The 24,145-nt window shown below is 52.0% G+C and overlaps 1 protein-coding gene across 5 annotated transcripts in view; it reads right to left on the bottom strand.

Annotated features, from left to right (window-relative positions):
- Window positions 1-395: 395 nt before the first annotated feature.
- Window positions 396-24,145, bottom strand: part of PRICKLE2 (prickle planar cell polarity protein 2) — a 308,954-nt gene continuing 285,204 nt past the window's right edge. For all 5 annotated transcript variants that reach the window (XM_045578962.1, XM_036430629.2, XM_036430630.2 and 2 more), the window contains one exon: window positions 396-3,432. In XM_045578962.1, coding sequence (XP_045434918.1) covers window positions 2,540-3,432 — 893 coding nt within the window. In that variant the 3' untranslated portion in view covers window positions 396-2,539. The remainder of the gene's footprint in view (window positions 3,433-24,145) is intronic.

The raw sequence follows: 24,145 nt of genomic DNA, 5'->3' as shown, positions 1-24,145 counted from the left end.
AGGGCCTCCATCACCGTGGGGATTCAGCCCTCCGCCTCGGCATTCTCTGTAAGGTGACCACTGGATGTGTGCGGAACCAATGGAGGGGATCACTCCTGCAGACAGTTTGATCCTGATGTAGGGGACCTCACCTGACCCCGAGGCTTCTATCTACGACACACCAAGCTCTGACCAGTTAGGGCGACTAGATGGCAAATTGCTCATTTCCTCAATTCCTTTGGACACTCGTTATGTGTCAGTTTCTAGGCCACCTTCTTCTTTCTGCTGGTGGGGTGAAGCCTCACCTGGGAAGTGCAAGAGGTACTCTGAGAAGGACGGAGGTAGAAGGCAACCTTTACCAGGAGAATTCCCTTCCCTGGGTCCCGGGCCACAAAGCCATCTCCTTTTTCTCTTTCTCCAAAATCCCTTTTTGTTCTCATCAATCAAGGAACTCGAAAATCCAAATGGGACTTGCCCAATTTCTACCAGAAACCTGCCACGTTAGTCATGTGATTTGGCACATTATTTCTTAAAATCAGTTTGCCAAGCAGTTTACAGACTTACTATACAGACGTAATAAGAGTAATTCTCCGGAGGCTCGGATACTTAAGGAAGCATTTAGATATGAAGATAGCATGCGGAAAACAGCCACAACCAACACTTGTATTGCTTTTTTAAAAAAATCAGTGACAATGACAAATGTCATAGTAATACCTGAAAAGCAAATTACTTTAATACATCCTGAATGGAGCGCCATTTGGACAGCCCGTACAGCTTTCCTTTCCCCAGACCCACCTGGCGTGGGGTCTGAAAAGCCACATTTCACATTCTCTCCGTAAAAAATACTAGAAAATAGTAACTACCGCATTGAAAAGAGATCACGCGCACCTCACCACGGCAGAGGCCACTGAGATAGACCGGGTAGCACATGGACAGAACGTCTCACTAAAGGTGGGTCCTGCGACGGGTTAGTTCCACCGCCACAATCCGTTAAGGGGAGGAGGAGAATGGGGGGAAAAGCAAGCGCTTCATTTTGAACTGAAGCAAGGTAGGGAGCTTTATTTTACTATAAACAACACAACCGTTAAATTTGTCTTCTTGAAGCAAATTCACTTTTGAGCCCATTTTTCAGTCTGACCAACCATCCCCTTACGTTCACAATGGAAATCCTCCTTTCAACCACGTCTGCTTTTCAAGGCATTTCCGCTGACGCCTCCTGACCTGACCCAGACACTCTGGGCAGGGAGGGTGTTAGCGGAATGATTTCCTCAGTCAAGCTGGCCGTCCCCGTTCCTCTACTTCATTTCCAGAAGCTCTTCTTGGCCTTGGCCCTTCCTTCCTATCCCCCGTCAGTTCTACCCTCGCCCTGCTCTCTGACCACCTCATGCCTTCTCCACGCATGACGCACCATCTAGGACACGCTGTCTCTCCCAGAGCCCCGTCAGAACCCATCTGCCCCTAAGTCCTAAGGCCCAAGTTCATTTGCAATGAGGACAACTGGTTGTTAGGCTAAGGCAGCTGCCTTGGCTAAGGAAAGCGGATAGTACAATCCGGGAAACATGAGCACCAGAAAATAATGCCACATTCAGAACAACATCATGCTGACGGCACACAACGGCACCACTCACAGTCACTGTATTTCCCCAAGAAAGAGATCAATCGTGAGCAGCTCCAAGGTTCCCGGCAGGGATGGCGTGTCTCGAGGAACTTGACTGACACTGATTGGTTTCTCTAACGGGCAAAGGTTATGTTCGCTATTTAAAAAATGACTACCACTTCGTAGAGAATACATTCTACTGAGGGTGGGAGTGGACTTAAGGATGGCTACTTAAGACGAACTAGAGCGTAAAATGCTTTGGATAGAATAACTGTGTTGTGTGTTTTTTTCGCCACAAAAAGCCAAATGGAATAAACTCCTTTGAAAAAAGTCTCACTGACATGTAACAAGTTTGTAATAGAAAAATGGAAAAAAGGTGGTGGTCCTGGCCACTCGGAATACTACACAAAGACGATGCGGATGGCATGCGGGTTTCACTGAGTCTAACCATATAGAAATTCCTTTGATATTACAAAATACAAAAATATTTTATCAGAACTCTCATTTACATCGCATTTACAATGGACATGTAAATAACTTAGTCTTGGGGTCCTGGCTAAATAAACAAATTACTTACTGGGGGGAAAAAAGGGTCCTAAAAGGAAGAGAACCAGAGAGGAGGAATTACAAGCGAGCAGGAAGCAACCTGCCATCTCAGGAGTGGCAACTGCACACACCGAGGCGACCGACCGGACTAGATTCCGGGCTAGTCCCGGACTAGATTCCGCCGCGCAGTCCATCGCGTTTCCAAAGTGAAATGTGCAAATCATAATAGTCCACATGCCGAGAACTGTGTCTACCGACCGAGTCCACCTGCGATCTTGCCTTCCTCCGCGGAGAGCACGCCCCTTCTTCTCCCCCCAGCAACCACCCAAAAAGCGCTTTCCAAGAAAGAAAAAAACAAAAAACAGTGCAAGTTTCTGAATTTACATTCTTAGCTCCCACCTTCCCTGCCCCATCAGATTAGGAAATGATGCAGTTCTTGCTCTTCTGCCGCTTCCTGCTGTGCAGCTGCCCCCGGCCGCCCAGCGTGGACGCCTTGGGGAGGCCGTAGGAGCTGTACTTGTGCAGCAGCTCGTCGCTGGTCACGTAGCGCAGGCGGGCGGGCTGCGGGATGGGCTCCCCCAGGAAGTAGCCCTCATTGTCAGACTCCGAGGAGGAGGAGCAGGTGGAGCACCAGTCGTACTCGGCCAAGTAGGGCCCCCAGCGCTCCCCGAAGGCGTTCTGCAGGGCCAGGTCCGACACGGTCCGCGGGCACTGGCCATACAGGTCCCGGCGGGAGCCCCGGCCCAGGCTCTCCTGGAAGCTGCGCTGGCGCAGGAACTGGTCGTAGTCCTCGCGGCCGCCCCGGAGCAGCGGGGGCCGCTCCTGCAGGCGGGCCGCCGCCTCCCGCTCGCCCGCCAGGTGCAGCGCGTTGTCGGAGCGCGAGCGGCGCGAGCGGCGCGACCGGTGGTGCGGCCGGAAGTGGCGGGGGTCGTCGCGGGACACGCTGCGCCGCCGCGTGCGCTCGCTCATGGGCTGGATCCTGGCGCCGCCGTCGGGCCCCGGCATCTGGCTGCCCGCCCCCGCGCCGGGGTCGAAGTCGAAGCTCTGGTGCATCCGGCCGCCGCGGGCCTGCCGGTCCCGGTAGCCCAGCGGGGCGCCGAGCTGGCGCAGGCCGCCCTCCATGTCCTGGTACTGCTGCGCCGACAGCAGGCTGCGCACCGACTCGGCGCTGCGGAACTGCACGGACGAGTTGAGCGTGCCCAGGGTGCTCAGCTTCTCCGACACGTTCATGCCCGAGTCCTTGCTGAGGTCGGGCATGGAGAACCGAGACAGGTGCTCCTGGCGCTTGGCGCCGCCGTCCGCGGAGAGGCCTGCGGGGAGAGCACAGGGCGCTGGAGTTAATGCCGAGGGCGGGATGGGGGCCGCTGTGGCTGTGGGGCCTCTGCGTGCTCGTCACTCAGGGTCGCTGCATGTGGCTGTGCAGTGGACACGCACAGAGGCCGCTGGGAAAGGGTGTGGGAGGGCCCTCCCCACCCACCGCAGGCACTGCCCACCCAGGACCCTGGCTGAGATGCACCCGTAGACTCGTTAATTCCTGCAGGGGCTCAGCCGAGCTTCCAGGAGCCCCCGGGGCTTCTTGTGTGGGATGTCGCTCCTTTTGGGTTTCACTCTCCAAAGCGCCTCCAGGGCCTCTGTGAGGCCAGTGGTCACCACAGCCACCCAGGGCAGGCGTGCTGGACCAGGACACTTAGGAGGCGGCCCATGCCCACGCACTTCCTGGCAAAACTGAGCCTGGAATCTAGTCCCGGATGCCGGGCCAGTTCAGTGCCCTGTCAGCTTCCAGCAGTTCCCTCATCTGCCTGATGTCTCTCAAATGCCTGGAAAACGAAACGCCTCCCTGGGTGTGGACAGAGGGACATGCACTGCCCCAGACTGTTCAGTAAATGAGTGCTCCAGACTCTAAAGGGGTCCCCAGCAGCCGCCAGCAGCCCGAGGATGTGAGTGGGGCTCGGGGACAGCCCTTCCCCTGGGGCGGCACTTCTTAAACCAAGCAGTGACCCTAAACACTCTGTAACAGCAGGGCCCCAGCAGTGGACCTGCCTTCCCTAAGTGCTATGACCTGCCTTCCCTAAGTGCATGGTGCTCCTTGCACCCCCTGTTCCGACTCACACTCTCCCTCCTCCTCCAGCACCTGCAGGCCCGCTCCAGCCCCTTCGGAGAGCTCTCCCTTTGGCAAAGCTGACATCCTCTAACCAAGGGCCTTGGGTCAAAGTGCCCTTTTCCATGGTGCTGCCCAGCTCGCTCTTTCTAAAGGAGGGAGGCTGTTCCCCACCAACCGGTCTCCTGCAGTACCTGACCTCTGGGAAGACCCCATCCTGACTTACTTTCCTCAGAGTGTGTGTGTGTGTGTCTGCAGCTGAATGGATGCCATGGGAAAGGGGTCTTTTTCTCCTGTTCTCTTTACTCTCCTGGCAGCAGCACTGACTGGTACCCTGCTGGTGCTCAGGAAATATTTGTGGAGTTGAGATCAATGAATCCCCACACTACCCACCGCCAGGAAGAAGCCACTGCCCCTGACCTGGAGTGGACCAGACCTAAAGAACAGTGGATTGTGGGACGCCAACCGAGAGGAGCAAAAACACCACCGCCACACCCGTCAATCTCATTGCCGCTGGCGGTTCATCACATGGCCCACTATCGGGGGCTTCTCCAATTTTAAAGGTGAAGAACACACGATTTAAAATTTAAAATTAGCTCCTCCATCTACAAAAAATGTTTTGTCTCATTAATCAAAACTCGTGAGGTCTGTTTAAATGAGCAGTTGCCACGTTCCCCAAGAAGGAACTGTAGTAGCACAGTTCACACCTCACTTTGGTAAACACCCCCTCCTCTCTCACTCTGAGCACAAGTGGAGAGAGAGCCACTTCCTAGCTGGGTGTCTCCGGCAGCTTTTGAACCTCCTGAGAAGCATCTGCAAAATGGGCACAACATCGGAGATTGAAAACTCTCATGGTTATTAGATTAGGAAATATCTACCTTTCCTTTTTAAGATCCATCACAGCTGTAATACATTTGTATAGTTTTTATTTCCTTCCCGTCTCCTTGGCTAGTCTATAAGCCACACAGGGGCAGGGACTGGCTCCTGCTTGCTAGCCCCCGTCCCGGGACCTGGATTCAATATGCAGGAAGGAAGTGTGCGGGGCCTGAAAGTCCCCAGGAAAAGACAGCATGTCCCAAGAATTTTACACCAAATGCTTGATGCATGCACGATGACAGGAATGAGTGAATCTAGCAACATGAGCCACACAGGCCCCCACACATGGCAGTGTTCACCACTGATGAACCACTGTTAAAATAATCTGTGCCTCCAAACTGCCGTAAGGGGTTATTCTTCAACCCAGATGCAACTCAACTCTTTATTCCATTTGTCAAAACGCTGCGAATCCAACCGACTGGGGCTCCCAAATGCCACTCTGAGATCCTGCAATAAATGCACTTTTCCTTCCCCGCTGCCTGAGCCACGGTGTGTGTGTGTGTGAGCATGTGTGTGTGTGTGTGTCTGTGTGTGTCTGTGTGTGTGTGTGCAGGAGCGCAGGGCTGGAGGGGGCGGGGAGACTGTGAACCCAGTTCTCAGCGGGCGCTGGCTGCAGCCCACCGTCGGGATCCCAGCAGGAGATCCCCGCCAGTGTGAGCACCGATGCCAGGTCGCTCTCCTCTCAAGTGGAACTCTGTCCTATTAATGGACAAAGAGGGTTTTTTTCTCTCCCAATAATGCCGGGCTTTGTGTGAGGCGCTCGATGGAGACTGTGGAGCGAAGGTCTAGATGTGATTCACCCTCATCCCAGGGCCAGTGTGGCCCACAGCTGCACAGATGTCCAGGCCCCCGTGGAGGCCACAGGCCTCGGCCCACAAGGAGAGGTCAGTACTGCACGCAGCCTGGGCCTCTGTGGGTAAACTGCCAGCGGCGACGTGCGGCCAGGCGTGTAGCAACAGCAGCACTGCTGTCCAACAGGGTCCCCTCCCTGCACACAGGTCTCACACAGGCCAGGACAGCAAGACAAACCCAGGCTTTCCAAGGATGCCGTGGTCTGAGGGAAGAGAAAGGCAGTCTGTGCCGTGTCCCTCCCCCATTTGTTCTAAGAGCAGAAGCCAGGAGCTCAAGGCTCGAGAGAAGAACGTGCAGACGTAAAGGTACACTTTTCTTTCTTTTTTTTTTTTTTTTTTAAATGTATATTTTATTGATTTTTTACAGAGAGGAAGGAAGAAAGATAGAGAGTTAGAAACATCAATGAGAGAGAAACATCGATCAGCTGCCTCCTGCACACCCCCTACTAGGGACGTGCCCGCAACCAAGGTACATGCCCTTGACAGGAATCAAACCTGGGACCCTTCAGTCTGCAGGTGGATGCTCTATCCTCTGAGCCAAACCAGTTTCAGCAAAGGTACACCTTTCTGTGTCTTATTTATTTATTCTACTTACACTCCTCCAAAAACATTAATAACAAAAACAAAACAAAACAAAACAAAACAAAAAAACAATAGAGATAGGAAGCCGGAGCTAATTTTCTGACAACCTAAAAAACACACTCACCGTTCTGTGCGGTAAGAGAAATGGTACCTACTCACCTCTGTTCTCTAGACATTTACCGCTCAGGCTGAGGATTCCGTTCTGGCCACTAAGAATTCCCTATGTGACTTTGTTTTTTTTGGCTGAAGCAGAGAGTGGATAAACAGGAACTGTTCAGAATATGGTACTGCAAAATGTGGCTCATGGGTCAAGTCCAGCTCCTTAGTTGTTTTGTAAATAAAGTTTTATTGGAGCACGACTAAACTGCATCTGTTCATTTGCACACGGCCTGTGGCTGCCTCCCTGATACAGTGCTGGAGTGAGAGGCTGTGACCCAGACAGTCTGAGCTGCAAAGAGTCAGATAGTTGCCATCTGGTCCTTTCCAGGAACAGCCAGCCTCTGCGTTAGAACAGGAATGTCGGTGAAGCAAGGGCATCCCCAAGGCCGTGACCGCCATGCTGCGGGAGTGTCCCGGGCCAAGCCAAACATGCCTCTGAGGGGCTAGCTTTCTTACGTGTGTGGGGGCACTTTGATCAAGCCCCTTGGGGTCCTTTTTCCAATTAAGTCAATTGATACGATCAGCACCCTGAATTCCAAATTGGCAACAGCTGGAGAGCAGCTGCCATCTGGGCAGTGGAGTTTAACCACCACATGTTCTTTGGTGACGGGGCATGGAAGCGTTCAAACCGAGTGTGACAGGGAAGGCTGGGGGTGGGGGTGGGAAGAGAATGAGGGAGAAGAACAGGAAAGGGGAGATCACCACATGCTAACCCCTTGCTACTCAAAGCGCGGCCTGAGGACCAGCACAGCGACATACACCCTCAGCAGCCTGCAGGATCCGAATCTGCGTCTGCAGCACCCTGGGGACGCGTGCCCTCGGGCCTGGAGGAACCTGTGCCGGTGCTCCAGGAAAATGTCCTTCACGACTAAAGGTGCTTCTGCTCCCGGAGACCACAGCCTCATACCCTCAGCCACTAGCTCAGGGCTCTCCGCCTCAGCACTGCCGGCATCGGGGCAGGATAATTCTGTGGGGCTGCCTGGGCCGTGTTGGATGCTTAGCATTCCTGGCCTCACCCACTGCACACAGTACACGCTCTGCAGTTGTGATAACTCAGATGTCCTGAGACATTGCCGAATGCCCCTGGGGGGCAAGAGCCACCGCTGAGCAGCTGGGTGCTGGGGCCGCTGCTGGGCCAGGCTGAGGGCTGCGCCCCACCCCATCCCACAAACACCACCTGGCCTAGTCCGGACAGTGCGGTGGCCTCTCTAGGGAAGGATGAGTGTGCTCCACTGTCGGGGGTGCTATGTCTCCAAACCCGGGGGCTTTCTCCTCAACTCCCCTGACAAACCCAGCCACAGCCTGCTCTCCCCCCGGGGAGCCTGGAGAGCTCCCTGGTGGGGGACTGTGCCGCCTGACTTTCCTCCCATGGGGACCTTTCAGTCTCTGGCCCTGGACGCATCTTCCCTGCTTCCTGGCTCCAGTGGCCAGCCCGGCCAGGGTCCCATGTGACCATGTGGTCGCACGTGTAGTCACGGGACTGCCCTCTGCTCCTGTGGTCCCGGGGAGAGCGCTCGCAGCAGCTTCCTTCAGTCCGCAGCTGCTGAGGCCCTGGCTGGGAGGGCTGAGAGGGCTGGGGAGTGTGGGTGCTTCTGCTTCAGCCCCTCCCCCAGACCCCGCCCACCTCCCCCTTTCCCTTTCCTCCTTCCCTCCCTACCCCCCTTCCCCTTAGGGGAGCATTTCCCCTCTCGCCCCCAGCGGGAGACTGGCCCCAGCGGAAGATCAGTCTTCTCAAGGAGCTGGTTCCTAAGGCCACAGCTGATTCTGGGTTCCCAACCCTAAGGAGCTGTGTTCTATAGCATTTGGTCTAGGCCCGTGGTCGGCAAACTCATTAGTCAACAGAGCCAAATATCAACAATACAGTGATTGAAATTTCTTTTGAGGGCCCAATTTTTTAAACTTAAACTTCTTCTAACGCCACTTCTTCAAAATAGACTCGCCCAAGCCCTGGTATGTTGTGAAAGAGCCACACTCAAGCAGCCAAAGAGCCGCATGTGGCTCGCGAGCCGCAGTTTGCCAACCACTGGTCTAAGGACTTGCCTTTAAACAAGGACTAAAATCACTTCTCTACTGACCCTGTACAATTACCAGGATGAACCTGGTTGAGGACAAAACTCCCATCGGTCTGGTGGTCTGGTCTCCCACCTTCTACCACTGATTTGCTCATTCCGTCACCTTCCTGGTAAATGGTGACCCCAACGAAGGTGCGGTGTGAAAGGGAGCAAAGGGACAAACCAGGACGATACTTGGGGACAAAGACGGGTCAATTGTAGCGACTGCTCCCTCTGAGGGTGGCGCTGTGTCTCTGGTGCCACACAGCCTCCCCCTCACTGAAAGGGCACAGCCCTTCAGCCGCCGAAGCCAGCCTGCCTGGCCGTCCTGGGCACACACCCACCCCGGGGCTTTCCCGAGTCCACCAGCTGAGTCCCTGGCAGCGGCTAGAGTCTTCCTTTGCTCAGGAAACTTTGCTGAACGGCTCCCACGGGTGGAGGGGGCAGCCAGGCCCGACACCGACTTGGCTCCTTTAAAGAGTTTGACGCAGCCCTGCCACAGCCAGGCTCAGGGCCCGGGGAAGATGTGGCCAGGTCAGTGCAGACACACAGCTGTGGGGACAGTAGTCACGAGGCAGGGAAATGGCTTGGAGAGAGCATGAGACTGGCTCTACCTTGGCACAGAACTGCGCTGCTGATCATCAGGGTGAGGCCTAGAGGACGCGGAGGAGCCCAGGGAGAGGAAGCTCCTGTGCTCTGAGTGAGCAGGAGAGAGGCAGGGAGGGGGCCCGGGAAGGGACTGGGAGCCAGAGGGGAGCTGTCTAGGCCGAGTGGGTTTGAGGGTCCCTCAGACGCTGGCGGGCAGGATGAATGAAGCAGCAGCTACAGCGCAGAGGGGAGGCTGTGCAGCTCACCCTCCAGCCCCGCCTGACAGCTGTGCCTCCTGACAGGGCCCTGAGCTGCGCCAGCCTCTGCGCCCTCATCTGCAAAACGGAGGTTGTGGAAGCTGCTTCTTAGGGTGCCGGGGACTGAGCGTCCACAGGGTTAACATACAGAGTTCAGATGGTGCCGGCACAGTGAGGTCAGGTGCCATTTAGTGTCCTTCACCAGGTTCATCATCTTGGAGCATTTTTCTGTGTGGCGTCAGAAGCACCCACACTCCCCAGTCCTCCCATCAGTTGCTAGGCATTTTATGCAACTTTTGTTTTCAAAAAATATATATATCTTATTGATTTTTTACAGAGAGGAAGAGAGAGGGATAGAGAGTTAGAAACATCGATGAGAGAGAATCATCAGTCAGCTGCCTCTTGCACACCCCCGACTGGGGATGTACCCGCAACCAAGGTACATGCCCTTGACTGGAATCGAACCCGGGACCCTTCAGTCTGCAGGCTGACGCTCTATCCACTGAGCCAAACCAGTTTTGGATATGCAACTTTTAGAGGGGGGAAGAGAGAGCGGGGACTGCAAGGTCGCACGGCAGCTCTGCCAGCGCTCTGCTGCTCCTGCAGTGCTGTGCGCAGGAGGGACAGGAGGCGGCGGAGTGCTGGTCGTCAGGGACCAGAGGGCAGGACAAAGGCCTCGGGGTGGGCCCGGCCTCTGCATGTCTAACAGCGCCCAGGAGATGCTGATGTTGCTGGCCCACAGACCACAAAGGAATTGCTTGTTTCTCATGATCGCATCCAGGAAGCTGTGATCATGGAGACCATCCAGGGGGCTCTATCTGAGCTTGCACCAGCCTCAGACCTCTTCCCAGGAGCCAGCAAACATCAGAAAGAGAGAAGGGAGGGTGGCCCTGTCCATCCTGCTCTCTCCTTCTCGTCTCATCACCAGAACTGCCACCAACCTACCCCCTGCTTCTGACAAGGGACCAGCAAAGCTGGGACTTGGGTTCTTGAAAAGCACAGGCATTGGCCCCGGCCACAGAAACTTGCTCCCAGCTCTGGTTCCTTCCCTGGTCGGCTGTGTCCTTCCCCCGCCTCCCTGAGGCAGCGTGGGCTCGGCCAGGTGCACGGTCCGCACAGATGGAGGAGCAGCTGCTAGGCTGGGAGGAGCTGAGCATCCAGCATCCTCCAAAGGCAATCGATTTCTCCTCCCACCCAGAACCCCATCGGGACCAGCCTGGGAGGTAAGGAAAGTCTCCAAATTCTCCCTGAATCATGCAAAAATAATTTTGTAGGCAAGGAAGGTTGGCAACTGCTGAAGGACATTCTAAAACCTTCCATTGCTTCTGCTCAGCAGGGATTTCCAGGAAACATGCTCTGTTTCCCATGTTTTGACAATAGCATCTGATCCCCACCCAGATCCACCCTGACTCAGAAAAACACATTTTGGGGAATACTGGATTAACACTGATTCCTGTTAGAATCTGAATGTATCTGCTTACCATGTCTGTCCCTGTCACTGTGCCAGGGCCACGCCCAGTGAGACTGGAGCCTTACACAAAAGGGGATCATCAATAAAACTGACCCTGACTTTATTTACAAGTTTGACATTTTGTTAAACAGATTTTGGCATAAATGTTGCTTCTTAAAACACTGCATTGAAATATTGCTTATCTTGGCTAATGGGTTTTTTGGCACCCCTTTCAAAATGTACCATAGCGGTGGCCTGACCCTGGTCCTGGCCCCACCAGACAGGGCCCTCGCCTTGCACCTTGGTCAAATCTTTAATTTTCAGGTGTTAAATTCCACGGATTGTGTATTTCCTGTAAACTGTGTTTACCAGAGTACTGGGAAAGGTCTAGCCCCCGACTTACGACGGCTTGACTTAAGATTTTGCGACTTTACAACCGTGCAAAAGCTATTGGGATTCAGTAGAAAGCATACTCCAGATTCTGAGTTTAGGTCTTCCACGGCCTAGTGGTATGCGGTAGGATATTCTCATGACACTGGGCAGCAGCAGCTGTGGGCCCAGCTCCCACTCCCACACTTGATCCTGAGAGAAAACAACCCCACGCTACAGTGAGGTACTAAATGCATTTGGGTGTAATGATATTTTTCAATTTATTATAGGTTTACTGGGATGTCACCCCATTGTAAGTCAAGGAGCATCTGCCATTGGCCTGGATAGCAAGGGACTTAGGGTCTCCACTCTCCTGCAAAGATCCTGAATAAATCTCAGTTCTGAGCCTCAGCTGCTCTTCCCTCCCGATTCTCCACCACAGCCTCTCCCAACTGAAAGTTTAAATTTTTTTTGGGGGGGGGTGTTAGAGGGTGGTCTCCCAAATTATTTTTATTGAGACATACTGGACATACAACATTATATTAGTTTCAGGTTTATAAGACAAAGAGTTGCCATCTGCATATGTTGGGAAATGATCACCACAGCACACCTACTCAGCATCCATCACCACTCAGGGTTGCAATATTTGTTCTTATGATGGGAACTTCTACGATCTTCTTAGCCACGTTCAAATACACAATTCAGTGTCATTAACTATAGCCACCAACTGTACATCACATCCCCAGGACTTATTTATTTTGTTACTGCAAGTTTATACATTTCTTGTGTTCACTCATTTATGTAAGAGTCTGTGACTTTGATTCTATAACCCAAGACAGACACCTTCCACTGTCCGGTCAGTGTGGAATATTACACTGGCACCAGGGCAGAGCCAATCCGAGGCAGGAGTGCTGGGGAGAGAGAGGAGAGGCGCAGGGTGCTGCCAGAGTGGTCAGAAATGAAAACACTCGGGGGTCCTCAGACAGTCAGGGAACATTCAGGGGTACCGTTTGCTGATAGGAAGAAGAAGAGAGAAACCTAAATGCAAGATTTGTCTACTTGGTCATCTTTTACTGGTCCTGACCTGCTACTCTTTGCCCTGGAAGTCATACCTGAATGGCCACGGCTCAGTGTATAATAAAGGTCAGCGATTTTTTATTTCTTTTCATCTGTTTTTGTTGACTGATTTTTAGGGAGAGAAAAAGGGAGAGGGAGAGAGACAAATCAATCAGCTGCCTCCTGCTTGCCCCCTAGCGGAGATCGAGCATACAACCAGGGCATGTGCCCTGGCTGGGAATAGAACCTGTGACCTTTTGGTGCACAGGACGTCACCCAACCATTGAGCAACACTGGCCAGGGCCCACCTACAGGGTTTGTTTAGACGCAGGTTCCTGGTTCCTGTCCTAGACTGATTGTATCAGAACTTCTGGGAACAGGGCTCAGGAATTAGCATTTAAATTCTTCATTTAATTCTGGTGCCTTTCAACATGAACGCCTACTGCTCTGAGGTCACGTGAAAGTGGATAAGGAAACAGGTCCCGGGCATCGGCTCCCTCACTTGCAGGCGACCTTGGAATCCGGAGTCTGAAAAGCCGTGAGTTACATAACCATCTCACCAGCACCAAGCCAGGTGCGAGGATTCTGTGACCTGCCAAGCCCTGAGCCTCTGTCAGACGCAGGGTTTCCAGGACAATTTGCTACCTTTCCCGCCAGATCTTGGCTGGTGAAGACTGATGACTTAATTCCCAGGCCCCGTCACTGAGTGTGGTCCCCGTGCCAGCCCGGCCAGGGTGCATGGCAGCCACGCTCCCCTGGAAACCGTTCAGATGGCTGGCACCGGAGGATCCCATCAGGATGCTGGAGCCTGGGAGGGAGGCAGGAATGTCACTTGGTGTACTTCCAACGCGTGGGCCATGAGGGCTGCTCTCTGCTCTGTGAGCGCTTTCAACCCTAAGGTATCAGAGCCGGCGGCTGCCACATGGGGCACACTGTGCAGTCCCCGGCCGCAGGCAGGACCTGCTCCTACCAAGTGCCCAGCTCAGAGCCCCCGCCTTTGATGGAAGTAAACGTTTATACAGTCTGGAGGCAGCATTTGGTAGCATCACAGACACCTGCCCTGTGCCTATCCCGTGTCCCAGAAATCCAACTTCTAGGAATTTGTGCTACAGAAAATGCGAACAAGCACATAAACTCAAATGAAAAGGCGCGCAACAAAACACAGATTTCAACAGTGAAAAATCCAAGAGTCCAGCAAGAGGCTGATAACACACTGTGCAGCATCAGATGGCCAGAGGGATGTGCACCAGCAGGAAGACGGACAAGGTGACTCTCAGTAAAAAAGGCAACCGCAAACGGTGTGTCAGCTTCTTGTTTGTAATCACAGATCTGTCAGTGTGTTAATTTTCTTATTTGCCCAGAGACAAATACCAAAGAAATAGTCACCTAATAGGAGCTAGAAGGAACTTATGGGGCAATCTCAATTTGTAGACGGTTTTATAATTTTGCAACTTTTTAAAACTGTTTTGTGGTTTTGTAATTTTACAGCTTTTCAATTTTTTTAAGAACTATTTTTTTGTTTGTAATTCAAGACCACGATACAATTACGTGGGACAAGCTGGGAGCTTCCCCCTCTTTGCTTCAGTCTACCCCCCAGGGGAACTGAATGTGAGACTTTTCCTCTGGGGCCTTCACGAAGTCGGGGACAGGATAGGAAGCACAAGGTCTATCATTTCCGGGGCACTGGGAGGCATGGCAAAGGTAACCCAGTCCTCCCCAATCCCGTTCTAAGTTGTTCTGAGCTGTTTTGTGGCTGAAATGCCTGGAGCTCACAGGGGGGTCTGAGCCACCAGGGCAGTGGGTTCAGAGCTCAAGCTGTGCTCCCCAAGCTTGGAGCCCACTCAAGCCCTGCTGCTGCCAGCTGCTGTGCCCGGAGCCACACGGACATTTCCTGTGGCCACACAGCTGGCGGCCCGACGCTGTGGGAGGCACTGTGCCGTCAGCAGGCTCGTGTGGTCTTAGGCAAATCTCTTTCTTTATATTTTATTGATTTTTACAGAGAGGAAAAGAGAGGGATAGAGAGTAAGAAACATTGATGAGAGAGAAGCATCGATCAGCTGCCTCCTGTACACCCAGTACTGGGGATGTGCCCACAACCAAGGTACATGCCCTTGACTGGAATCGAACCTGGGACCTTTCAGTCTGCAGACCGATGCTTTATCCACTGAGCCAAACCGGTTTTGGCATTGGGTAAATCTCTTGATCTAAGACTCTGTTTTCTCATCTGTAAAACGGAGGCTCATTCACTCAACACATATTTGATGAACGCCGACCATGGGTCAGATGGCCAAAAACCTACCAGCACCAGCAGCTGGGCCGACAAGGGAGGGAAAAGGAAACAAAGTGAGGACTAATGTCCTATGTCTCAGGGTGCTCAGTGCTACCGAGGAAGATGAGGCAGGGAGGAGGGAGGAAGGCTGTCAGGGGTAAGAACAGACCCGCCCTACAAAATGAGCTCAGGCTCACAATGCCCTAGCATAGCCCCAGGCACGGCAAGTCCTCTGTAACCCAAACCACCAGGCCATCCTACTTCACCCCATCACTGTCCACCCCGTACTCCCAGACGCCACCACTGCGCCGAGTGCTGTCCTCCCCGAGCTTTCCCCATTGGTATTCCATAAGATATTCAAATATTCAAATATTCCCTTTTGAATATTTACCAGGGCAGGGCAGGTGCTGGCAGTTTTACCTATCTGGCTTCATGGGAGTCTCCTGAACCCCCCAAGAGCAGGTATAGTAATTCTCATTTTTCAAAGAGGAGTCTCAGGCTCAGAGAGGATGTGGGGGGAGAGGGGATCCCCCAGACCACAGAGGGAGCCTTCACATCCTGGTGAACCTGACAGACAGAAGGCAGAGGTCCTCTGCCTCTCAGGCCGGAAAGCAGATCCTGTCTGCCCAGCTGGGGGCAGGCTATGTCCTGCCTCTCACCTGGCCGCTGTGCCCTCTGGCGCCACCGCCTGCCTGGCAAGCCACGCCTGGCCACGGTGCTGAAGACGCCAGCCAAGGCACCCCGGCACCCTGGCCTGCTTTCCCTCTGGTCCCGTTTGGTGTTTTGGGGCTTCCCATCACCCAGACTCAGCGAGTGCCACGTTAGCTGGAAGCCTCCACGAGGAAACGGGGACAGCTGACGTCACGACTTCCCCACATGTTATGTGAGTTTAAAAGTTCCTCCCCTTTCCTCTCACTGCAGCTGTAGTGCATCAGGCTGCTCCCAAGAAAGGAGGCTCCAGCCTTCGGAGGAGGGTGCTGGTGGTGGGAGAGGAAGAGAAGTAAGAGGAGGGAGGAAGAAAGGGCTGGCGTGGCCTGTCAGTGCCACAGCCACAGTGCCCTGAGCGCTGCCGCCTCTCGATGTCTGGGCCGCCGAGGCCTGGCCCTGGACCGCACAGACAGGGGACTTCTCCACGGAGAAACCTCCGGGACAGACGCCACCTCTGCTGCTACAGGGGCGCAGTGGTTCTGACAAAGTACAATTCAGGGATTGTCAAAGTGGGGCGTGGGGTGCTGTGCACTCCCTGCCCCTGGGAGAGCTGTGGAGTGAGGAATGGGCACACGCTTTGCCAAGCATAGTCACCGTTCTGGTGCCAGATGAACTACTGTGTTCACAGCACAAACGGAACACGGGGAGCTCACAGGCAGGGGTTACAGCAGAGATTTGCCAGCTCAGCACTCCTGACCGGGCGCCGTCATTCTGTGGTGGGGGGCTCTGCCCTGTAGGATGCTCAGCAACGCCCCTGCCCTCTGCCCACGAGATGCCAGGAGATCCCATAAGCTCTGTGACAACTCAAAATGTTCCAAGATATTGTCAAATGTCCCGTGTGTGAGTGTGTGTGTGTATGTGTGTGTGAGTGTGTGTGTGAATGTGTGTGAATGTGTGTGTGTATATATGTGTGTGAGTGCATGTGTGAGTGCGTGTGTGTGTGTGAGTGTGTGTGTGTGTGAGTGTGTGTGTGTGAGTGTGAGTGTGTGTGTGTGAATGTGTGTGTGTGTGTGAATGTGTGTATGTGTGTGTGTGAATGTGTGTGTGTATATATATATATGTGTGTGAGTGTGTGTGTGTGTGAGAGAGTGTGAGTGTGTGTGTGAATGTGTGTGTGTGAGTGTGTGAATGTGTGTGTGTGTGTATGTGAGTGTGTGTGTGTGAATGTGCGTGTGTGAGTGTGTGAATGTGTATGTGTGTGTGTATGTGTGTGTGAGTGTGTCTGTGTGTGTAAAACCACCCTGGTTGAGAACCATGGTGTTATGGTTAGAAGTACAGGGCGCAAGCATTATGACCCTGGGTCAAGCCACCTGCCATGTTGTGATCCTGTGTTCTAAGTCTTGCATTCCTTACCTGGGAATTGGAGGTGATATGACATGTGTTTTGCAGCATTATTTTAAAGGTTAAGTAAGAAATGTCTATGTCGTAGTTAACCCAGTGTCCCACCCAGAACGCTTCGCAGCTGTTAGCTCTCTTTATGACGTAGATCCTCACTGCCTTGAGGATGCACACAGGATAGTCTCTGGACAAGAGTGTGGGAGTGTAAACCATCACAAACTCTGGCGGGGGAGGGGTGTGAGTCTCATGTTCGATTTGTTAAAATAAAAGGCATGCCTTATTTAACACACACACACACACACACACACACACACACACAGCCTTGAGAAACACTGAATCGCTGCCATTGAAAGGTGAGATGCAGAGGTTCTTGGTTCCCAGGAGGAGGAAAAGCCATGAGCAGGAGAAAGGAGAGGCCAGACCGCCTATCTCAGCAGGGCGCCTGAGCCTTGCCATGGCAGCTGCCGCGGCTGTGTGGGCTGAGGCGGGCTGGTGCCCTGGCTGCTGTGGGTGCCATCTGGGCAGGACAGCTGGGACAAGGGAAGCAAACAATGAAAATGGGCAAAAGATGGGTTTTCAAGGTGCTTGTGGCAGTTGGCAGACCCTGTCCATCTTAGCTTCATCTGCTGCTGTCTCTCTGGAGGACCCTTCCCATCAGAGAAAGACCTGAGCTTTGTGTAAACTCCCTTTTCTCAGCCAAGATTAAGGGCTGATGTCACCAAGAGCCCCTCCTCCTTCAAGAGCTTCCTAGCCAGTTTGGCTCAGTGGATAGAGCCTCAGCCTGTGGACTAAAGAGTCTCAGGTTTGATTCCAGCCAAGGGCATATGCCCAGAAGGGGTTGTGCAGGAGGCAGGCAATCAATGATTCTCTCTCATCATTGGTGTTTCTATCTTTCTATCTCTCTCCTTTCCCCTCTGAAATCAATTATATATATATATATATATATATATATATATATATATATATATATATATATAGCCTTGGCTGACACTGGCTGATTTGTGCAATGAAGAAGAAGGGGCTTTGTGAACCATACTTCTGTTTAGCCATGTTTTCAAGGCTTATTTACTCTTTACTTAAGGAAAGGCTTTTAATCAGATTCATATAGTAGCTGTCTGGCTAAGCCAGGATAACGGGGTAATATTCAAAAGTGCCACATATATGACATCCAGGTTATGACCAAGCCAGAAATCAGCACTGAAGGGGGAAGTACAGCAAGAGAATGATCAACAGAAAGAGTTCACAGATTTTTAAAGAATCAAACATTTTGGTTTAAATGGCATGTTCTTCCCTAGCACTATCCAACACACTTCATTTTGGATTTGCTTCCTAAACCCACTCTGCCATTCTTCTGACTCTTTTCTGCTTTCAGGTAACACAGTGAGAAAGGGGACCAGAACAGTGCTCTCGGAGGGACTCCGGGAGGCTGAATTTGAGCCTGCAATAACATGTGACAGCTTCCCAGCTCTAAGTAAAGCTCTCTTCCCCCTTCACAACCAGGTTTCATCACACCCGCCTGCCAGCAGCTCCTGCAACCACTGCCTCAGGGCCTTTGCATAGCTACTCCCAGAGCCCATCATTTCCTTCCTCTCCTCCGCCCCTCCTTTGCAAGGTCAAAGTCCTTCCCAGCTGAAATATCATTTCAGAGAGCTTCCTTGGCCTTCCTTTTCATGTGCTTAACCCTCAGTGTTCTCTATTTCCCACCTTGCTCATTTCTTAAAAAAAAAAAAAAAATTAAAAAATATATTTTATTGATTTTTTACAGAGAGGAAGGGAGAGGAATAGAGTTAGAAACATCGATCAGCTGCCTCCTGCACACCCTTTACTGGGATGTGCTTGCAACCAAGGTACATGCCCTTGACTGGAATCAAACCTGGGACCCTTGAGTCCATAGAACGATGCTCTATCCACTGAGCCAAACCGGTTAGGGCCACCCTGTTCATTTCTTTCATTGCATTTATCACAATCCATCCTGATGTGTGTTAACATCCCGTCTCCACCCGGTTCTCCTCTGAAAGCTGTGCCAATGGCTGGCTTTCTTATCCTCCTCTGGCTTCTAGTTGGGTCTGCCTCCTGGGAGGAGATCAGAGGGCAGCAAGAGAGCTCCTCCGGGTTCTTACTACCCTGGCACCCCCGCACGTTGGCTGTAGTTCTTCCAGCTAAGAGCCCAGGTCCCACCCAGTAGCCCTCCTCACTAATTACCCTTTGAATGTGCCATCTGCTTCCTGCTGGGGCCCTGACCCGCACAGGGCCTGGGTCTCATTAATTCACCAATGTCTACTTGGCAAGCAGCAGAGTGCCTGGCACATGGTAGACACTCAATAAATATTTGTTGAATAAATGAATATAAAACAACTCAGAATCAAGAATTTTCTCTTCCCCATTTTTTTTGTTTCCAAAAAAATTTCTATTCAACCCTTGTGTGAAACATAGACAGGGTGTTGGGATTGTGGTGGGTGTGGGAGACACCCCAGCACAGCTCCCTTTTAAAAACACAGCATATTAGAGAGCTATTGGGGGGACAGCCTAAGGGAGGTCGTGGCACCTTATGCAGTTTCTGCAATGGAGGCCCACTGTGTCAGGGGCTGGGCTGAGAGTGTATAATATTTGCATCTCAATGTTCCCAGGAGCATGTGGGGTTCAGCTGCTGGGTGACAGTGGGGGTAAAGGGGCAAAGAGGTGATGCCACTTCTGTGAACCCATAGACTATGTAACATTTTCCTTTTGCAGTAATTCTGGGCTCAGCGGAAAGCTGGCATATAAAACGTCTTCGGATCTGATGTGTCCACTGTCAGATAAAGCTGTGTCTCAGATACCCCTACTACAACCTGCCCCACATAAACAGCTGGAGGGCACAAGTGGCAGAGGAAGCCTGTGCTTCCTGGGCAGCCTAATCCTGAGCAGAACAAGAGCCACAAAGAACAAGGCCCCGGTGGCAGAAAGCCCCATGTCTGCTGCTCACCATTGGCTCAAGGACCACTGGCTTGTGTGGCATCAGGCACCTGGGGCCAGTGGCATTCCTCTCCCCGTAGGGGCCCAGCTACAAAGTGCTGGGCACACAGGGGTGTGGCTGGGCTCCCTCCTGGGGCTGAGAAGATCTCCATGGATGATTTCCATCTACCCCCCATTGTCCCCCAGCCCTGGGCCCAGGCTCCAGAGGCCTTTTTCTCACCTACGGACTCAGGGAACAAATTAACTCCTCTAAACTGTGGCAAATGGGAATTATCTTGATGATTATCTTGAAATGAGAAGTTAATTGATGGGGGGGAGGGGGAAGATGGTCAGTGAAGGAAAGTAAAAGCAGAGACCAGTCGGCCTTCTCACTGGCGAGCCCGGCTCCATTAGTGCTAATAGGTGCTGCGTGAGTATAGTAATTAGGCCACAGATGCTGGGAGCCTCGAGTAGCTCAGACAAGGCTGGAAACAGAGATTCAGGGAGGAAGGGCTCATCTTCCTGCGGCCAGCATGCCTGGAGCGTCCAGGCAGAGTCCCCAGAGGCGGGTGTGGACAGTGACACCTACAGAACCGCCCACTTCAAGCCCAGCCACTGGCCCTGGCCTCCCTGTCCATCCCTTTCAGTTATAATGATCCCGAGTTCCAGTCCATCTTCCTTCTTTCTGGTCAGTGAGCAATGAATGGGCTGAGGCAGAATTAAAAGGAAGGTGGCAGGGGGCCGGCACTTTGGGTACCTCATAATAAAAGTGATAATAACACTCACACACTGAGTTTGCCAAGTGCCAGGCATGCCAGTAAGAGCTTTCTGCATACTGCTCCACAACAGCTGCCTTGGCAGACGTTTTATGGACTCTCAGAATTTCAACTAGATGGTCTGACCCTTTAACACCAAACCCCACTGTGTGCTGCAGCTGAGGTCAGAGCTGGAAGCAGAAAGTGTTCTTCCAGCTGCGGGGCTTCCGCGATGCCCAGCCGGGCAGGCCCTCACCTGGCACCAGGCCCTCCTCTGCTGTGGCTCTGAGTGGCTTCAATGGGCACTGAGGACTGCCAGCTCTCAGCCCTGTTCTCAACCTTGGCCCTGAGGGCTTCTGGGGCTGAACAGTTCTTTGCTGGGAGGGAAGGTGCTGTCCTGTCATTGTAGGATGTTTATCAGAACCTTTGACTTCTGCCTACCAGAAGTCAGTGGCACCCCAAGCGGTGACAACCAAAAATGTCTTTAACCATTGCCAACTGTCCCATCGGTGGCAGAATCCCCAGCCCTCCCACCCCGCCGAGAACCTGTGAGCCAGACCACCCCCTCACACTGAGCAGTTTGTGAAGGAGTGAGCATCAAAGGTAAAGGGAGATGCACAAAGATCTTTCTCCCTAAGACCCAGCATCTTATCTAATAAAGAGGGAATATGCTAATTGACCGTCACGTCCTCACAAAAGATGGTGGTGCCCACAACCAATAAGGAGGGGATATGCTAATTGACTGCCACACCCTCTAAGATGGCAGCACACAGTCCCCTCATCCCCCTAGCTGTTCAGGGCTGGCCCGAGGCGCAGACAAGCCTTGGATGGTGACTGCCCAGTCACCCAGGGCTGCCTGAGGCCTGTGCTGTTATCAGTGGCAGCAGCAGAGGTGTGATGTGGTGTTGCCTCCCCCTGATCACCACCCCTGAGGGCTCCGGGACTGTGAGAGGGGGCAGGTTGGGATGAGGGACCCCTGCTCCAGTGCATGAATTTTCAGCCACCAGACCTCTAGTCCAAATATAAGGAAAGAAATAACAAGGGTGGGCTATTCTAGGCTGTTCTCTTCTCCTTCTCCCCCTTCCAGCTCTGAGCTCTATCTTCTCCCAAGAAAAAGATACAAGTAAAACTGAAATGGACTTCTGCGCCTTAGAAAACCAGCACTTCTGATTTGAAAGGCAGCCATCGGAAGTCGACTCCTGCCGGTACCAGATGCCCTGGCAAGATCCAGGGTGCTTGCTGTTGAGCAGAACAGCATCACGGCCAGGGACTCCCACCAGATGCACAACGTCAGAACCGGAAGGAAGTCCCCACCGGAGTCCTTGACTGATGACACCCTCCGGGAGGCAGCTGTGACTGGGCAGGACAACCCACTCCAAGAAGCAAGAATCCCTTAGACTGCGCACAGCTGAGTCAAGGATTTGTTCCAAAAAAAGGCCCAGAGAACACATGCCCAGAAGGGCAGCTTCTCCTCCGTGCAAGGAGCAAAATGAGCTGATTTTTGCCCCCATTTCTTGTGCATGAAAAAAAGTAAGTGAGAAAAGAGGAGACAAGAGCTGGGTAACCTGCAAAACGGAGCACCAAGCCCTTGGGCAGTCAGGAGTTTAGAAGGGCTGTTTTCTGGAACAAGGAGCGTGGGGGATGATGCCTGCATTAGCTGAGTGGATGGGGAATTGGGCATGATATTTTTAAGCTGTTATACGTTTTTATAGCAAAGAAAACACTAGGCTCTTTCCTCATGATTTTGTGTGTCAGACAAAGACTTTATCTTCTAGATGGTGTCCCGCCTATTTGCACAGCCTGATTTGTGACAGCTGCCTCCCAGAAACATGCATGTCAAGGTCTGTTTTGATTTGGAAAGGGCGGGCTGGAGGAGATGCCTGGCAGAACAGGGCTGGAACACACACACACACACACACACACAGCTACCTGTGTGCTCAAGGCGATGACCATAAAAAATAGGAGGGCTGGTGAAAATTTATTTTAGGTTAAGCAAGAAACACACCAGCCAACCTACAATTCTTATGAAACTTGGTTTCATGCCTTTTGATTTTCACATTGATTTAGGACGGAAATGTGCCCTGCTTGAAGATTAAAGTGTTTTACTGTTCACTTTTTCTAATGGAAAAGGTGATACTTGCTAAGTGGCTTTGGTATTCCGTGACAATACCAAAGCCACTTAGCAAGTATCACCTTTTCCATATTTAATCCACACTGTGTAATTAAGAAATACACCATCCTATGTTTCAGATAATGTGCTCCTCACTCATTAAGATGCTACTTACTGAAGCAAGAGCTATGTGATGTCAGAGACCTCTTCAGAGCTTTTCAGAGCAAGCACAATCCAGCTTTTCTTTTATCTAAACAGGAGTGTGGCCCCCGGGCCAGGAGAAATGGAAGTTCTAACCATCAATGAGATGGTAAGTATGGTTGATCCCTTAGGTAAGGCGAGGAGCCCAGCTTTCTCTAGCTCAGTGGACCTCAAACTTAGTGGGCCTACCAGTTCTCTGGGGCACCTGCTAGAAATGCTAAGTCCCAGGTCTGAGCCCTGAGTCTGTTTGTGAATCTGGGATGGGGCCCAAGAATCTGCATTGTTGACAAACACTCCAGATGAATACAATGTATGTGGCCCATGGATTCCTCTGATTCATGGAGGGATGGTTGACGGTTTACATAGAGAAATGCACTCCTAAAAGCTGGCTCCAGCTGGCTCGTACCAGTGCCCTGGGAGACAGTCCAGGTGTGGGGTGAAGGGCAGTTAAGACAGGTGGTGATGGCTGGCACAGAGCTGTTGACAGGCCTCAGGGCCACCAGGACACGTGGAAGAGTTGCTTTTCCAAGTGGCCGAGATGGTAAAGGACCGGATAGCCACTGAGCCGAAATATTTAGAAGGCTTGATTATGTTTGTAAGGAAAGGGAGGGTAAGAAAACGACATTTTGTTGATGGAAGTCAAAGAAAATCACCATTTAAACACAAATCAATCTGGAAACTGCCTGTGTGTCCAATTAAAGAGTTGTGGTCACATCCATTCAACGGAGTATTACTATAGCCATTAAACTGACGGTTACAAAAGCGATGAAAACAGGCTGATGGTAGGATACAAATGGAGAAATTCTAGACATGAAATAGTATGTTCACAACTCAGGGGGGGGGTGAGGGGAAGAAAAACAACTCACCAGGATATAGGGGGAAAACATGAAAATTCTCCAAAATATTAGTCAAGTGGTGAGATTTTGGATATATTTTTCCCATTTCTATCCCTTCTCTCAAATTTTCTTTCTACATTGTCTTAACTACAGATATATATTTTAAAAACCACAAGAACTTGAGTTTCAGAGCCATTTTCAAGTGCGTAAGAGCTCTCTCATTTCCTTTTGTGAGATCCCCAAATTCAAAGGTTCTAAGAGAAACATGACCACATTCTTCAGTAACCTGCTCTCTCCGATCTCGAGCTAAGTCTCAAGAGCTCATCACCCCAGCCACCACCTGGCTCCATTTTTCCAGCGTTGCCTTTTCAGTAACAAAACGAATACAATCAGCAATCTTTTCTCTCCTGTCAGCAGCCATGGTTACTTACCCTGGGCACAGATGACTGCTCACGCCCAAGGAGGTTATAAATAAGCCTCCTGAATGTTTATTAAAAACCAGGGCGCCGGAAAAACGCCTCTGGACCCAGAAAATGTC

This window comes from Pipistrellus kuhlii, unplaced genomic scaffold (genome assembly GCF_014108245.1).
Source record: "Pipistrellus kuhlii isolate mPipKuh1 unplaced genomic scaffold, mPipKuh1.p scaffold_m20_p_11, whole genome shotgun sequence".
Classification (NCBI taxonomy): domain Eukaryota; kingdom Metazoa; phylum Chordata; class Mammalia; order Chiroptera; family Vespertilionidae; genus Pipistrellus; species Pipistrellus kuhlii.
This window is presented reverse-complemented; position numbering and strand designations above follow the sequence as displayed.